At 39.9% G+C, this 18,294-nt stretch overlaps 2 protein-coding genes across 3 annotated transcripts in view; one reads left to right on the forward strand and one right to left on the reverse strand.

The window, feature by feature from the left end:
* Nucleotides 1–18,294, reverse strand: part of LOC306836655 (uncharacterized protein) — an 82,978-nt gene that overhangs the window by 55,854 nt on the left and 8,830 nt on the right. The window lies entirely within an intron of this gene.
* thbs4b (thrombospondin 4b) lies at nucleotides 708–17,491 on the forward strand. The gene is made up of 22 exons (XM_079365293.1): nucleotides 708–1,018; nucleotides 4,334–4,531; nucleotides 5,337–5,587; nucleotides 6,610–6,712; nucleotides 6,888–6,970; nucleotides 7,086–7,137; nucleotides 7,253–7,404; nucleotides 8,741–8,878; nucleotides 10,413–10,490; nucleotides 10,617–10,769; nucleotides 10,881–10,985; nucleotides 11,078–11,185; nucleotides 12,569–12,728; nucleotides 13,451–13,569; nucleotides 13,719–13,771; nucleotides 13,862–14,055; nucleotides 14,914–15,092; nucleotides 15,691–15,739; nucleotides 15,843–16,039; nucleotides 16,202–16,374; nucleotides 16,823–16,962; nucleotides 17,196–17,491. Exons 1-22 carry the CDS (start codon nucleotides 940–942, stop codon nucleotides 17,231–17,233), a joined length of 2,802 nt encoding a protein of 933 aa, XP_079221419.1. The 5' UTR covers nucleotides 708–939; the 3' UTR covers nucleotides 17,234–17,491.

Below are 18,294 nucleotides of genomic sequence, written 5' to 3' on the forward strand. Positions count from 1 at the left end.
GATTCAAAGGTCTTTACTGCAGAATCAGTATTTTTGATTTCAATGGTGGTCATTCACTCACAGAATAAGGCTCAGTGTGCTTCAATAATGAGGCACAACGGGCAGAGAAAAAAGGAAAAACAAACATCATTAAGACCTGAGCCTTCCGTCTCATCTCCACCAAATGTGCCGAGTCGCCTGGTGCCAGACATGCTGACGACCTAGAGGCCGTTTGAGCTGGCATTCTGTCTGAAGCTCTACTTGACTTGTTAAGTTGCAAGCTCAGGAGCGCTCATTTCCTGAATTTGACCGGAGGGAGGGGGGGGAGAGTAAGGGCATTAGAAAAGGTGTCATACATTATCCCTGGAAGGAGAGTAAATAAAAAAAACACCCTGTTTTTCAGAGTACGTGTGGAAAAAAACCCCACCAAGTCTGCCTGCTGGAGGCCGGAAACACTTTTTTCTTTCAGAAATTCAAGTCAAGCTTGAAGGCATGAGTCGAAAATAATCAGGGTTTAAGTTGAGTTGAAACATGATTTTAAACATGGTTCAGACGCTGATTGTGTACTGTAAAGTTGTGTTGGAGCGTTTGGGAGTTAGTAGCAGCATAAAAGAGCCAATGCAAAGACTTCTCCCAGGTCACTCCTTCTCTGTATGGGGCCGTCTGAGGAAGGTTTTAAAAGCAGGTTCTGGCCCTCATGCTCCTCCCTTAGAAAGATTCCTGCAGTCCTCACATTCACAGTCTATGTTCACACACACACACTTAGACACAAGTGCACCGACAGCAGCTTCCCTTAGGTTTATCATGACAGCCTTGTCTAACTTTTAATTGAAAAAGAAAGGCAGGAACACGAACGCACCACTCACGGCAGGGGCTGACATACGGGAAACTGCCATTGTGTCACAGACTAACAAGTCACTGAGGTGAAAGTGCTGATCTGGGATCAGTTGGAAGGACAAAATGGGTCTTTGGACATCCTTTATTCTGGCCTTGCAGCTGCTATTAAAACTTTGCTTACACGTGGAAGCCCAGGCATTGGGTAAGTGTTACTTTGAGTGTTTTAATTAGCTCTTAATATGAATCATTTATATGTTATGGAACATTTAAAAAACTGTGTCTCATTGAGGTTGCAACAGCTGTGTTTGAAAAAAAAAATCGAGATGAAATTTTGAGGCACAAAAGAAAGAACGATGTCTTTGATTCTATTGGAATGGTGTATTTTTCTGACTATCTGGCTGTGATGTAATCCTCCGTTTTTATTATGTGTCAAAAAAGATTTAATGCCTCCACCACCGGGTATTTCAACACACCATGTATGAGTTCAATGCATAATGGATAAAGCAGAGACTGTGAAAGAGAATATCATATGCGAACCCAAAGAACACAGAGGATTAGACATGGTGTGTGATATTCACTGAGGTACGAGTAAAATGCTAAATATCCCCGCCAGTTGTAAAAGAGATGAGGCGGTTAAACCCGGGAAGACAAAGACAATTAATAAAGTTGACAAGTCGAGTCTAAAACCACAATCTCTCCCTCACCCTCCTTTTCAAATCTCTCCAGCCATATCTGCTTGATTACTCCAGCTCAGAGGGTTCAGCTTTCTGGCTCAAATGAATTTAAACAAAGTCTCAGCTGGGTCACACACATGGGAATAATCAGAGATGATCTGGGCCCAAGATTGAACTTCAAGTTACACAGATTCTCTTCTTTCTCTCTGACAGTCACACACACACAAACTTGTTCAAGGTTATACACAATCCGGAGCTGCAGAACACTTGCAGAAGTATTGATGTTTTCATTTTATCAGCATCTTACAGCCAGTGATGGATGGCATAGCATTCATGCACCCATTAATCCCTGCAATCTTTTGGCACTATACTCCTGATGTTATGTATAAAACAAGTCCAGATTAATGGGGTTCATCATCTATCATTTCTTTGCAAATGGCTCATTGTTTGCATGACTGTGTTGAAGGGGGGGAGACCAGTTTAAAGCTGCGGTAAGTAAGATTTTAGTAGCACAAAACAGCCATTAGACTTCTGCAATGGGTTATTGATCAACATTAATGTCTCAAGGATGACTTCCCCGGGAGTTGAGATTACTGGAATTTGAATTTCCCTTGGCAAAAAGTGGACTCCCGACACTTTAATCGATAGTTTTGTATTAACAATGTATCATAAATGTGAAAATGTGAAAGAAGTCATCTGTATTGACATTCCTAAAGAGAATTATTTCCTGAACCTGCATCTCGCCTCAGCTTTATGGAGTTTTATAGCAAGTGTTAAGTCATTCTTTAGCTATCAGAGTCTCAACCTTACTGTTTTGGTTATCTTTCAAAACTCCAGTTGCAATATTGTAAATGTGTGTGTGTCCTTTTATAACCTCAACAGCTGAGTATATGTAATATTCTGATTCTAATGTGGTCAAAGAAATGTAGCCTAAGTATATTTCTGTATACTGCCAACACTGCATTGACACACGAGTGTCCTTAAAACGGGCAGCACAGGTTCAAATCCAACATGTGGCTCCTTTCCTGCTTGTCATTCACAACTGATTTCCGACTGTATCTAGTGCCCTGTCTTTGAATAAAGGCATAAAAAAAGCCAACAAAAATAAATCTTGAGAAAAATTACCTCACACAGCAACAGTTGGCTAGCTTGCCTAGCTCTGCACTCTCTGCTAGCATCACAGTGTTGCTGTTTGAAATCAAAGCTACTATCGGTCTCAATTAAAAAAACTATGATGTTGAGGCTAAGAATAATGAAATTGTTGAATTATTTCAGAAAAAATCTGGAGTAATAAATTAAAGTGAGTGCATTAACTTGGATGGTGGAAGATACCCAATACAAGCTTAACACAGTAACTTGTTATAATATCAGGGAATCTCTAGCCTAGCTAAAAAAGTAAATAAGCACACTATTAAGAATGCTGAAATATAGTTTGCTCTCTGCTTTCCTTAGGCAGGTTACTCATGGTTATTGCAAAACTGTGCTTTCAGAGCTTTACGTTCATTACATGCTGATGTTGATGATGTTATTCCTCCATCATTACTGACGGCTGACTGGGCACCTCTAACCATAACACTGCAATACATCACAGCTTTCAACAAATGAGAAGAATGTGTTAGCAGTAAAACAAACACTGCTGTGACTTCTACTCTTTATAGCGATTTGAAACTGATGTATTTGTTTGCTGGTGTTAAGGAGAGGACAAGACATTGGATTACTTCATGGCTTTCAGTTGAACTAGTTTTATGAAGCTTGAAATTTGAGGTTAATCAAGGGGTGAAATGAGGCACTTTCTCAGGATCTCTGGTGTAAGACGACCCTTACCCCCTCTGAGCCCTCTGTCGAGAAGATTTATGAACAGCAGCAGGACTGTGTGCTTAAGTGCAAGTGTTCATCTTTGTGTGCGAGTGTGTGAAAGCATAAAGCATCTCTTGCTGTGTGTACATTTTTGAACTTTTGTCAAATTATTCGACCAAAATGTCTCATAAACATACAGTCTCTGTAAGACTCACCAAGAGATCGTGGCATTTTTGTCATCAGAGATTTTGATGACACAGTGGGAAAAAGCCTTTTCACTGGCTTAGTCATATTTAACTGCACACATTTTCAAATCCCCCATGTTATCCTAAAATACAACATGTGCCGGACAAAAAAGATGAGGGACCTGTCGCCAGAAGGGAGACATAAAAGTAAGGAAAGGGGGGGGGGGAGATCTCATCTGGGGATCAAGCTTCACAATCTTGGCTGACAACGGCCAATTTCTGCAAGCATTTGGGAGCAATTTTGCTCCCTCACGACAGTGGACCTCGCTGACTGCTTCCAGGCTACTTGTGCATTCATGATGTGAGCAGATGGCAGACTAGAGATTCCCTGCACATCCTCTCGAAGCCTTTCCAGCTCCCAAGTCACTTTATTAAAAAAGAGAATCTAACCACAAGTAGTGTACGGTGTCTCTCTGGCATATCACTCCCACTAAGCAGCCTGCCAGTAGTTATGTCTAAATTCTGCCTGCAAGAACAAAATGTGGGGGAATATTCAAGCATTATCATCTAAAGAGCTTCACGATGGCGCCTTCAAAAGAAATACAAAAGTATTCAATGTACATCTACTACGTTTGCTTCATTATCCACATTGTGGGGATTTTTTTTAAACAAAATCTCTCTGCCAAGTTTTGTGCTGCAAGAGCGACAAACACTGGGTCAACATTGTCATCTTGTACTTGTTAACTCAGCATGTGTTTACTTTGGGATTGAAGCACATGGCTCCAGGTTGTACATATCCAACTCTCACCATCCATTGCTCATTTGCTGTACAATTTCTCACTTTCCCAAATCTATCAACAGTCTATGATCTGCTCACCTCGCCCGATTGCCTGCCAGACCTGCTGCAGGGGGGTCTGGCAGAGCAAGGCGTGAACGAGGCTTTCATCCTCGCCTCCTTCAAGTTGCAGCCCAAGACCGGAACCACTGTGTTTGGTCTGTACAACCCCAGGGACAACAGCAAGTACTTTGAGTTCACCGTGATGGGGAAGCTGAACAGAGGTAGGAGAACATGAAAGAGACTCTGGTGCAGTTTAAAGCTGCCCTGATCAATATTTCTTTAATAACGTTTGATTAAAAGACTGGGCTTAAAAACGGGGTCAACAAGCATTAGCATCCAAAGAATTACCCCAAGTCTCTGCTGTTCCCCTTAATTAAATGGGAAATTTTTAGTGTCTTTTATCTCATTGTTTTTAATTTCACAGCCTTCAAATTTAAAGCCTTTATTCTCTCTCACCACTTTCATAAACTTTAACAACACGCAGCTGTTTAAAGCTTTCCAGCGACTTACGACTTACTTTTCAAATACCGTGAAGGCAAACACCTTTTAATTGAACACATAAACATCTCGACGTCTAACCCTCTCTATAATGGCTTCTGGGTTTTGCTTTCTTCTTTTATTAATCATTTCCAATCATTTTGTTTTAATTTCCTGTTTTGTGAGCCAGTCAACTCCTCTTAGTGTTAACTACCTAGTCAAATGAGTTCAACATGTTCTGAATTCTGCACACAGGCTTTATGGCTTTGTAATAAGGACAGGTTGCGGAAAAGCTGAGTCAATTTCCAGGGCTTTAAACACTGCATTTCATATGTTATCTTTATTGTATATAGTTGAATGTGTCCGGACATTACCATTTAGATTAAAGCCCCACTGCACTGAAGATTCGCCAGTTAGGCAGACTCTTAGTCTTATTGTAATTTAGATGAATAAACCTTTTACAGTAAACACTTCCTCTAAATCATCTCTCCTCTGTTGTCTTGCCTTTGCTACCATCTCTTTCTCCTTCCTTTCTCTGTCCTCTCAAAGCTGTGTTACGCTACCTGCGGAGTGACAAGAGGATGAGCTCAGTAACCTTTAACAACCTGGTGCTGGCAGACGGCCAACAGCACCGACTGTTGTTCCACCTGAAGGGGCTTCAGCAGCAAGGGCCGGGCGGGGTGGAGCTGCATCTGGACTGCAGGCTGGTGGAGACAGTCAGGGATCTCCCAGCTGCCTTCCAGGGTTTACCAGCAGGTTATGGTACTGTGGAGTTGAAGATCATGCAGGCCAGAGAGCAGGTAAACCAACTTCTGAAAGTCTATGTACAATCAACCAAACTCATGGCAAGATGACATTGTTCACTGTACTTTTAATATATGTTTTTTGCTGTATGCAAGAGACACAGTTGAATATTTTGCTATACAGCCGACAGCTACAGCTGTTCAAAGATGCTCCAGTGTCTCATTTTCAAAAGAGTCTAATTTGCAAAAGAATTAATCAAATTCTTAATGCATTCTTGTAATTATTTGTCCATTCTCTTCCCATGAGGCCTTTGGTTGAGTCAGTCAGCCAATCACAGACTATGTCCCGATTCTGATTTGAGGCTGTGTCAGCGTTCATCTCAAAAAAGTCAGTGATTTGTTTGTCATTGTCGTTGAGTGAGATCGTGATCCCTCGAGTCTTTCATCAAACTTCTCTTCTTGCACAGAACCCAAATTATGAGTAGAGCGTTGTAAACAATATACATTGATAAAGATCCTCCTTTGAACACAGGGTGTGTCCTTTTCACAGATATCAGGGTAATGTGGACTTTAAACTTGTGTAATGTTGTGCCTTTTGACAGCTTTGTGGCTTAATGAGGAATTCAGTATAGGGAATACTTCCCAATATGTTTTCTTTCAAGCCAGAGTATATACGTTGCCTTCTTTAAAAGGTGCACTCTGTAGATTTGGTAGTGAAATTGGTAAGTTGGGGAAGTGAAATTTTCTGAGCCAAATAAAGAAACTTTATTGAAAGAAACAAAATGACCCTGGAACACTGTTTGGAGCTAAACAGCTACCAGGAGAATTACGGTTTCACTGTTGCAGACCCCCCATCATAAGTTCTCACACAGTTTTTTATCTTCAAACAGTTTTCTGGGGACCAAATTTTCCTTGCCATAGTGCACCATTAAAGAATAAAAAGAATGAAAAGTTGGTATTTTTGCTCGCAACAACCCCCAAAACACCTTCAGGGATTAAATAATGAATGTTTGCTGTCTTAATAATGGATACGGACGTTTTCAACTAGCTTCGTCATCTATTTGTTTCCATTCTAACAGGAGAGTTTAGACGAGCTCAAGCTGGTGGTCGGGGACTCATTTGAGAATGTTGCTTCGATACAAGACTGCCATTTCCAACAAAGAGACTCCGTCCAGAGTCTGGGTAAGAGACCTTCCGTGGAAGTAAACACCCACAGAGATAGACAAATGTTTCCAAGGAAAACAATCCTGGAAGTGAGAAAACAACAGTTAGTGTTTGCCAAAGTGACCTGAGAGCAGGCTCAGAGAATCCCCCACCTCTGCTTCAGTCATACAAAATAATGGTTCCTTTCTCTTAGGGGTCAACACGAAGCAGCTGTCCAATCAAATGCTGGAGTTAACAAAGGTGATAAACGAGCTGAAAGACGTCCTCATTCAGCAGGTAACTCCCCCTAACGGTACCTCTGAGGCCACTTAATCCCTGTTCCTTCCCTTTCTAACCTCCCTGACAGCTTTCATGACTGCAAATAAACTTGTTCATGTTTGACTTCTTTCAGGTCAAAGAGACCTCCTTTCTCAGAAACACCATATCAGAGTGCCAGGCCTGCGGTGAGATCATGTCCATGAACAGTCACGCCATGCAACAGAAAATGTGGTGACTTATGGCGAGTTAATGAAAAAGAAAAATGTTTTATTTAGATGCCGTTTCTTCTGTTATTTCAAGGTCTGGGTGGCACTGAGGTGGTGAAACCAAGGTGTGCCCCAGGTGTGTGCTTCCGTGATGATATGTGTACAGAGACAACGGATGGTGTGGAGTGTGGGCCGTGTCCTGATGGGTACACTGGCGATGGTTTCAACTGTGATGATGTGGACGAGGTAAGGCTTGTCGTTTGTGTTGTGTGCATTTGTTATTCTTTACCTCTTTTTTAAAGATCCACATGAGTGGGGACGTTTTTTGTGCTATTCTAGGGCTCAAAGTTTGATGGTGACAAATATTGGTAGGCTTAAGCTGGCTTGGTTGGCTTTTATAGCTAAAACTGATTTATCATCATCTTGTACTCATTAGGCAAAGCAGCATGTTAATATTCTGGATTTGGATCCAAATGAAAAAGTTTAAACTAACAGCTTGTTAAATCCACCCGAGCCTCCTCCTGTGTAAACAGAGAGGATTGCCTCAAGGGGGTCCTTAAGCTGCAGCAGGCACCTTGCATGCATTTGGCTTACAAACATGTGGTAAAGAGGTGTGTCTCTTATTTTCTCTTTTAAAGCAGGATATAGATGTTGATCAAAACGAGTTTTGTTGTGGGTCCATCAGCCAACTATTGTCTATTCGTCAATATGAAGTTAAAAAGTCGATCTACACAATGTAATTGGAGGTTGCATAATGTGCAAATATGTTTACTCCCCATGAGATAAGTCTGGGCCTCAGGCTGTTTCTCTCTTGAGAAGAAAGTTTGTTATAATCCCATACAGAAATTCTGCCAGTGTGTAGTCAAACCAGTGAACTGGGACTGTCGCTCATATTGTATTTGAATACAGTTGACAGGAAATAAGATGCGGAAGAGAAGGAATAACGTGGAAATTCTTTCAGGCCAAGAATCACATTGACTGTGATCTTTATGTCATAATTTAAAAGTGGATGAAACAATATTCATATATTTTGTCAATGACTGATTGGCCAAGTCTAATGTCCTCTAAGGGCCAGTTCTGGACCAAGCTGCTGATTTAAATGGTGTGGTATTCAGTTTGTATCTTTAAGGACATTAAGAATACTGAATACAAATATATATTCAATAAATTTGTAATTAAGGACAGTTCGGGCTGTTTGAACCAGTTTTTTTTCAGCTTGGAATAGTGATTTTGAGTGATTTGAAGGAGTTCAATAAACTACAAGATTTCACAAGCCTTTTTTTTATTGAACATAAAATCTTGTGATGAAGAAATAATAAAGACTCAGCGGCTCGTTGGTACTTCACAGAATCTAAAAAACACAACAGGGTTTAAGAATGTGAGCTAAAAGCAGAGGTGAAGTTAAAATGGTTGATGAGGTCGTTATAATGACAGAAGTACAAAGATGTGTGTTTGAGCGTCTCTTCCCGTTCGCTGTGACCCCTCTTAACCACTAACCCCTTCAGCGTTTTCTCTTTTGCATGAGTAAAAATGTCATCAGGCCTGAAGAGCCTTAACAGAGACCATGTGCTCTTTTCTGCAGTGCCAGTTTAACCCCTGCTTCCCTGGAGTAAAGTGTGTAAACACTGCCCCGGGGTACCGCTGTGACGTCTGTCCGCTGGGCTACACTGGACTGGCAGTTGAAGGTGTCGGCATTTTGTTCGCCCAGACCAACAAACAGGTGAGTGGATTAAAAAAAACATTAAACAATCCCCGCTTTCAAAAGATGGTGAAATTTTTTAATTGATGAGAAAGATCTACATTATATTATGTAATAAGGGGCAAATTGTAGGAAAGTTATTTTTCCAGTAAGTTTACATTTGTATGAGATATAGGTAGTAAAAAATTATCCCTATACTTTTTTCTTACCTAGTGCAGTGTAACTTTCAATATCTTGTGCCATAAAAGGATCATAATAATAATGATATACAGTGGTCTGCAACAAGTGACATGTAAGATAATTATATAATGATACATCATGGGGTTTCATTATAGAGGAATGCCTCGAAAAAAAAAAGTGCAGGATTAATGTCTTTATCCTCCTCAGTTTGGTGTCAGTTTCATCTGGTCACGTTTGTTAGCCTTTTTTCTCCACTGTCTGAAGTTATCTCGCCATCGACTTCTGAATTAACTTCCGTTTACTTCATCTCCATTCATGTCTTCAGCACCATGTGAGGAATCATGAAGTAGTTGTGAAGTGGTTGTCAAATCTTGATAATAAACTCCAGCGATTCCATAACAACAACACAAGCCAGGAGGACAATGTATAAATATATTATGGAAATGTTGTGCCACCCCTATGTATAATGTAATATAACTTGTGCTCCACTGCAGCGTTTAAGTTCTGTAGCTGATAATGTAAGAGTGAGCTTCAGACCACTTTAAACCCAGCGGTTTTCCCCTCTAAAGAGTCACTAATAAAAACTGAGTCATGCCAATGCCAATCTATCCATCCATCCACCCATTTGTCTTTCTTTGAACATTTTAAAATAAATCATGTAAGAGGTCTGTCATGAGAAGGGAGTGTTGGACAGATTCACAAATGTTAAATAAGTCTGGCATTCCTGAGTGTATTTCAGATCATCAAAGCCTTTTTCTCAGTAGCTGTAGACACAGCGTGACATAACAGTAGGCTTTAGAAAATAGGTAGCTCGCTCCAACATCAGATTCATGCAGCTTGTATTTGAACTTAATACATGGATGTTTCGCCTATGAGTTAGAAGTCAAACACAGCCATCCAGCTCCTTTTATACTAATGTTTCACGTCAGGGAAAGCCATTGTGGTTGTATAACAAAATGCCTCAACAGCAATAAAATCCATTCAAGATTAGATAAACCCTTGTGATTTGTCAAACCCAAATCAGGTCTGAATAAAATCAGTTTGAAGAGGAGGGGAAGGAAATGGATGAGAAAATATCATGTTTGTTTTTAAAGGGCAATGTTTAGGAGCCCCATGTTAAGTCTTTGTTGTATATTTCAATTTAATCATGGTATTTAAGTGTCTTAGTGTCTAAGTGAAAGTTATCAGTAATAGATACATTGCATATAATGTGTAGTTGAGCCACAAATGCTTGGAATCTGTACTTTTATTATGACTAATAAGTCTTTTTTTTTTTTTCTACATAAAATATGTTTACATTGAAATTAACTAAGGAAACTTAAAATTATGAAGATCAAATATTTCATGTTTACATTTATCATGTTGCCAAATGCAGGTCTGTGACGACGTCGATGAATGCAAAGCACCCAACAACGGAGGCTGCACTGCAAACTCCATCTGTCACAACTCTGTGGTAAGACTGCAATTAAACCCGAAGAATTCTGAAAACTACAAAGGGCACGTGTAGGACAATTATTTTATTTATGTGGCTTACAAATCACTGCCCAAAGAAGAACCAGGTGTATTCATTCCTGCACAGGGCTCTTACAACTGCGGCAGCTGTAAGACAGGGTTCACAGGAGATCAGACAAAGGGCTGCAAGCCAGAGATCAGCTGTGGGAACAGCCTGACCAACCCGTGTGATATCAACGCACTGTGTGCTGTAGAGAGGGATGGATCCATCACTTGTCAGGTACTTTTTAAACTCACATTCATATATCTACAACCTGCATCAAAGAATCACCAAATAGTCAAAACTCTGTAAAGTTTCTAATATTCTGAAGAGTGACTTTTGTCTTGTCAGTGTGGAATCGGCTGGGCAGGTAACGGATACCTGTGTGGAAAAGATACTGACATTGATGGATACCCGGATGAGAAATTAAAGTGTAAAGATGCAAGCTGTAAAAAGGTAACAAACATGCACAATGTCTGCAAACACAACTCTGCTGTTACAACTCTGCTGTTTTTTTTACATCATTTAACGGCAGCATCTCTTCACAGGATAACTGCATCTTTGTTCCGAACTCTGGTCAAGAAGACGCCGACAGGGACGGTAAAGGAGACGCATGTGATGAAGACGCAGATGGTGATGGTATACTGAACGAGCAGGTTGGTGTAAATGTTTATATATGTTTTGCATTTCTTTATCATCATTTATGTTGCAACCAAAACATTTTTTAGAGCTTTATGAAGCTATTAAAAATGACATCAGAATTTCAAGCTGTAATTGTAATAGAAAAATAGATACTTTGTTAATCCCGAGGGAAATTCAACATCTCCTTTTGGAAAGTATTCATTCTTGATAAGCAGGGTTTTTTTTATTATTATTTATGCTCTCTATTGTAGTTTTGACAACAACAAAACAGAGGTAAACAAAAGGATGACAACATTTAACATGAAAGAATTATCAAGATTACTTCTAGATATTGGTAAAGTAGGCATAGTTTAAAGAAGCAATATGTAACTGTGACAGCATTTAAAATTGGTACTGCCATCCAAATTTAAATCATTTAAGAGACCTGTCTCTTCCCACCCCCTCACGTGTGCGTAGGTTTCCATGTTGTAGAAACAAAAGCTTCAGTGTTAGCAAGCTCTGCATCGGTCTTGAAACCTTTTTGCGCCAGTTCGTATTGGAGATAAAGTCGTATGTAGGCTGTTTCGGGTTAAATTGATAAAAAAAAAATTTGACCACTCGACCGAAGCAGTGCATATCCCAAATTTAACCTACAAGGAGGCCCAAAGGCTGGCGGTACAATCATTGTGAACATTAATCCCACTTAGCTAATTTACTTGAAACTCGTTTATGGTGTTAAATAAATTGCACCCAATTTGACTGTTCTCAGAGTGTTTTCCTTCAGTCTGGTCTAAATTGAAATTAGTGTTTAAGTGAATATGAAATAAGTATCTATGGAAGATCCCTCGTGACAACACTGAAGGCAGCTATTGCATCTGGAAATTCTCAAGATACACACCAGTATCTCTAAAACAACCCAATGTACTAGAGTACAACTCTGTTTTTTTAGCTGTACAAAAGAACATAGGTCATGAATATACACCAAATCTCAGTTTAAATAACAACTTGTTGGTTTAATTCACTGATTTTAATATGCAATAATAATTATTGAGCTTTTGATGTGCCGATTAGCTTAACTTTATTTTAGAACAAAGCAATGCTAAGTCCCCTCTTTTCAGACTTTGTTCTAAGCTACACTAACTGGCTGCTGGCTCCCGCTTCATATTTGCTCTTTAGACAGGAGGGTCATTGAACTTCTCATTCGACTCCCCTTCAAATGTTTAACTATCCCCTTGGAAAATCTATTTATCCTCAAAACAGTTCTCTCTATTGATTGTCATCTAATGGTTTAAGCGTTATGCTTGCAATGACACTTGCATAGATAACCCGGAAAAAGCTTGTTCTCAGGCACAAATACACTCAGAGATATTCATTGTGTGAATGAGGCTCTTTTTTGTTTTGTTCTCTGTGTGACTCAGGACAACTGCTGGTTGAAGCCCAACGTGGATCAGAGGAACAGTGACAAGGACAGCCACGGCGACGCCTGTGATAACTGTCGCATGGTGGAGAACCCTGACCAGAGAGACACCGACAGTGACGGCAAAGGGGACGCCTGCGATGACGACATGGATGGAGACGGTATGGGGAGAAATTACATCATTAACACTGACGTTAGTGCTTATATAACCAGCATCACTGAAGGCATTCAATGCTAAGATTTATTAGTCTTTTCTCTCTTACATTCATTGAATAACACATGAAAAACACTCATGCAGTCATAGTTTATAGTACATTACACATCTCTGTAATCATGTTGTAGCCATATATTACAGAGTAGTAATATGGAGGCTTTTAAGAGCCAGCTGAGGCATGAGTAACTGCACTGCAGAAAATAAAGAAATAAGTTGAGGCCGACAGCAGTCTGACCTCAGAGTGAACACAAGCTTTGATCATCCAGCAGCATGATTACACCTCAAAAAGCCCCACAGGAGAGAAGATAGCTTTTCCTTATCGCTGCCGCTTGACCTTTAAGCATTTGTGGTTGTGCTGCTGCTGCTGCTGCTGCTGCTGCTGCTGCTGCCTCCATGTGATGAATGGAAAAAAGCATGTGAACACAAACTGGTCATCACTGAATAGGAAGTACAACAGTGCAACCAAGTGGTGAATTCACAAATAACAGATCAGGTAATTATTCATTGGCTCAAAGTAAGGTCTTGATTTATTCAAGCTTGCCTCAAACACGCTTGAGTCAGTGTGAGTGGTTTTTCAAGAAAAAAAAAAAAAGTCATATTTCACTGCTGAAAGTGTCAGTCTGGGCCCTAAATAACACGAACAGTCTGCTCCTGCTGATTGGCGAGCAGGCCTCAAGAACTTTCTGGACAACTGCCAGAGAGTCAAAAACAGAGACCAGCTGGACCGGGATGGAGATGGAGTGGGAGACGCCTGTGATAGCTGCCCTGACATCCCCAACCCAAACCAGGTCAGTCCGAGCCAGAGAGACTGTGTTGAGAATTAATTTAGCACATTTCCTCAAGGACTGAGTACGTCAGTCTACAGTTGACCATGAAAAAATGTAATTTTTCCTTTGATTTTCGAAACATTTTAGTGAACTCTGTGCTGTCGTTTCAGTCCGATATTGACAATGACCTGGTCGGAGACTCTTGTGACACAAATCAAGACAGGTAAAAATGAGCCATTTTTTAACAATTACCTCAGACTACTGTGACTATGGCATTTATTCACGATGCGTAATCGTTTCACTTCCCCTGTAGTGATGGTGACGGTCACCAGGATACCAAGGATAACTGCCCACACGTAATCAATAGCTCCCAGTTGGACACAGACAAAGACGGAATGGGTGACGAGTGTGACGATGATGATGACAACGATGGGATCCCCGATACCCTGCCACCAGGACCAGACAACTGCAGACTTGTACCAAACGCAGACCAGACTGATGATAACAGTGAGTATTAGTGTCAGCTAAAAAAACATCAACAATGTTTAGATTTAATTTTTCTCTCTAAAAAACCAGTTCAGTGAGTTTAAATAAATTCATTATTTTATGTACCTGACCATATTCTCCCTGCATAGTTTCTGACTGACCTTTACACACAATCCAAAGCCAAGTGTGGCATGTAGTGCTACTTTCTACCACAGTAGAAATCATATTAATTGTTTTGTATTTATTTATTTAATTTTTTATCAGGAAAAAGGAACAGACCTTGCCTCCAAAAATTGTGATTATATACACGCACACAAAAGTTTATATATTTTTTTGGAGCTAAAAATAAACCAGAACATTTTGACCTTTCGGCTGTTGTAACATGTAGTGTCTATTTGACTTCCTTATTTCCTTCCTTTAAGTAATCCCACTGATAAGACAGATGCAGATCTACATGTCGCATTATTGTGGAATGGCAAAAACGTCAAACAAACATGGATTCAGATCAGAAACTCCAGTACAATCCATCAAAATGCAACAAACAGCTGTGTTCCTCAGTTAAAAGAGCCCCTTAAGAAAGGGTTTGTTTTTCTTTTACACTCTGGCAGCACACTTGGGATGATTTGTATTCAGACATTGCAGCTCTGCAGCTTCTCAAAAAGACACATCAATTTCCTTTGGAGGTTTGCCTTTATGACATTTTTGTTAAAGCCAGTTTCAAATCTCCAAGTTGTGACGAGGCAGAAAACACATTGCTTTAAAAAGAATGAAAGGAATGATCGCTTTGCATACTGATGCAACACACTTGTAGTAATGATATGAAACCCACTGCCTTAAAGGTTATCTTATTCTAAATCTGAAGTCTCTGTTGTGTTTCAGATGATGGAGTTGGAGATGTGTGCGAGTCTGACTTTGACCAGGACAAGGTGATTGACAGGATTGACAACTGTCCTGAGAATGCTGAGGTGACCTTGACTGACTTCAGGGCCTACCAGACAGTTGTGCTCGACCCTGAGGGAGACGCACAAATTGACCCCAACTGGGTTGTTTTGAACCAGGTACGAATATTCACCATATTGTCATGTTAAAGCAGTAATAGCCGACATAACAATGGATCAAGTGGCACCATAAATTGAGAAAATAATCATTTTCAGTGATAAAACTGATCGTCTGAATCTGTAGGCTTGACTTAATAGAGCTTTAAATTGAGTTTCTGCTCAATGTTTAGTTGCCATGACAGAACAACATCTGTTTGATGTGCTATTTTTATGTAATATCTATGTATGTGCTATTTTCAAATAAACGTTCTCAACTTAATTTAGCATCTACTTGAAAGCAGAAACAAGTAAAAAAAAAAAAAAGTTTTAATATTTAAAACAAATTCAGGCATCAAGGGGTTAACCTAAAAGCTCTACAACGATGAAATGTACAAAGTAGCTAAAGGCTCAAATATTTCCCTCAGGATTTGGTGGAGACCAAATACAGGGATTAAATAAGAACACACTTTCAACTTCATTTTGCCAGTTCATTTTAAAAATAATGCCAAAGTAAAAGTGATATTGCTCAAGATGTGTAAAGCCAATGTTTGCTAGCAGGCCAATAATGGTATCAAAACACTCCACATCTCATTAGCTGCTTTATATCTTTCTCAAACAGGGAATGGAAATTGTTCAGACCATGAATAGTGACCCAGGACTTGCTGTAGGTAAGTCATAAAACCCGGGTTAATTGTCAGCCACTACAAAAAGTTCCCCAAAAAGAGTCTGAACATAATATGCTAGTAAACATTTCACACTTCCTGTTGTCAGGTTACACTGCTTTCAGCGGCGTGGACTTCGAGGGCACATTTCACGTAAATACAGTCACGGATGACGACTATGCCGGTTTCATCTTTGGCTACCAGGACTCCTCATCCTTCTACGTGGTGATGTGGAAGCAGACTGAACAGACTTACTGGCAGGCGACACCGTTCAGAGCGGTGGCGGAGCCTGGCATCCAGCTTAAGGTGAAGAAATAAGTCATGTCATAAATACCCAGCAGCAGATGCCTACACATCCTATTTTTATTTTTTTTTTATCTGTTAACGTATTTCTATAATTCTGCCTTTCTGCTGTCCATCCGCTTTCACATCCTGCATCCCTCACTTCTCCCTGTCTGTGTTCATCAGGCTGTTAAGTCTAGATCAGGACCAGGGGAGCACTTGAGGAACTCTCTGTGGCACACAGGCGACACCAACGATCAGGTGCGTCTGCTGTGGAAAGACCCCAGAAATGTAGGCTGGAAGGACAAGGTGTCCTACAGATGGTACCTGCAGCACCGCCCACAGGTTGGATACATCAGGTACGACAAAACATTTAGATTGTTTTTACACTTGTCCCTGAAAGACATTTTGGGATCAAGACTTATTCACTTTCTACCATAGCTTAGCTCAAAGACTGGCAACAGCTGCCCACAGCTGGCAATGAAGGTAAAACCAATAACGTGAAAAACTAAAAATAATTTATCAGGCATCATGGTTAATATTATGTTTCCAGTCATTCCCTTAATCAGTTTTGTTGCCAAGTGAGCTAATTTTGACAGAGCTGCTAGTTGTTATATCCAATTTCCTCTCATTATGCTATGCTACACTAAATGGCTACCTGTACATTTTTAACTAAAATGAGTCTCAATCGCCTCATCTCAGTTTCTACTGTAACTAAGTAATAAGTGCTCTTTCCAAAATGTCACAAGTGGAACAAAAACATAGGTGACATTAATATTAAATCTTCCCTTCTTGTGTTTTGTTCAGGGCACGGTTTTACGAGGGAACTGAACTAGTGGCTGACTCTGGAGTGATAATTGACACCACCATGAGAGGAGGACGACTCGGTGTGTTCTGTTTCTCCCAAGAAAACATCATCTGGTCTAATTTGAAGTACCGCTGCAATGGTAAGAAAGGCTTTGATCTGAATCCCACTATCACAACTTCTAATCACACAAGCGGACATTTGGCTCATCTTATTGCTGTTTTAAATACACATTTAACTCTTCATGACTTATATCTGAAGAGTAAAAAAAAAAACTGACATTTGATCAATCACAATAACAAGATTTCAACAAGAATGACGTTTCCTCTTCCTTTTGTAGAATCTGATTCATCCAATCTTGTTTTTCTTCCACAGACACAATCCCAGAGGACTTCCAGGAGTTCAGTAATTAGGGCTCCGTCAGCTCAATCAAATGGAGACAAGATGATGACACCAGATCTGAAAAGAATGCTGTGTGTGGTTGCATAAGTGTATGCGTGTGAGTGTGAATGCCTGTTTGTGAGTCTGTTTATCTTTGTATTGATGTGTACAGATTCTGTGCATATATGACCACAATGTGTCTATTATAATGTCTGTGTCATTTCTCGAAACAACACGAAGAGCAACTGACACAAGTGATAACATAATACAACATGACATATGGTTAGTAATGGACTTGTAATGCTAATTTTGTGACTTTCATTCTGCAGAGTTTTATCACACAAGGCACCTACCTAGTCAAAGACTTTTTTTTTTCAGTAACCCAATTAAAAGCAAAAACTCCAACATATTGAGGATTTTTGCTTAATTCTTGCAAAATATTTTCACCGAGTTGTAAATAAACTGTATAGCAACGATAATTGCTCATTTGATGATACAAACTGGACTGAAAAAAAGCACTCCTCTCAGTCATGCATAACAGTCAAGACTGTCTCTATACATCCAGACAGTGTCAGTTTTAGACACTGGCGTTGAGCTCTGACCTCTCCGGACTTATTTTACCTCTGATTATTGTTGAAACAGTCAACTAAAATTCATACGAACTGATTCTATTAACAGACTGTTAATTTTTATGTCACCCAGAGGTGAAAGCGCTGATCACGCTTCAGTTTCAGCGCGACATCACTTCTGAATACAGCAGCCTGCCAGTCCAGCCCCACCACTTTGAGTTTTGACCCCCTGACAATGACTCTTAAGTTAATCATCTACAGTGTAGATGATTAACTTAAGAGTCATGGTATCCTTGTTTTTCCTTTCTCCATATTTTGTCCTTTAACTATTGATCGTTTCATATCAGTGTAGTCCTGAACCAGGTCAAAATAAAGGGCTTTACAATAAAGTGGAATTCATGATACAGATTATTTTTCCTCTCAAATGTTTACGTTCTGATGTGATCATTACATAATCCAGTGACTGCTTGAATACTCAAATATCCCTCCTTTGCTGAGAAATTGGCACATATTCCTTTCACTCA

Source organism: Symphodus melops, assembly GCF_947650265.1.
Source record: "Symphodus melops genome assembly, chromosome: 16".
Taxonomy (NCBI): domain Eukaryota; kingdom Metazoa; phylum Chordata; class Actinopteri; order Labriformes; family Labridae; genus Symphodus; species Symphodus melops.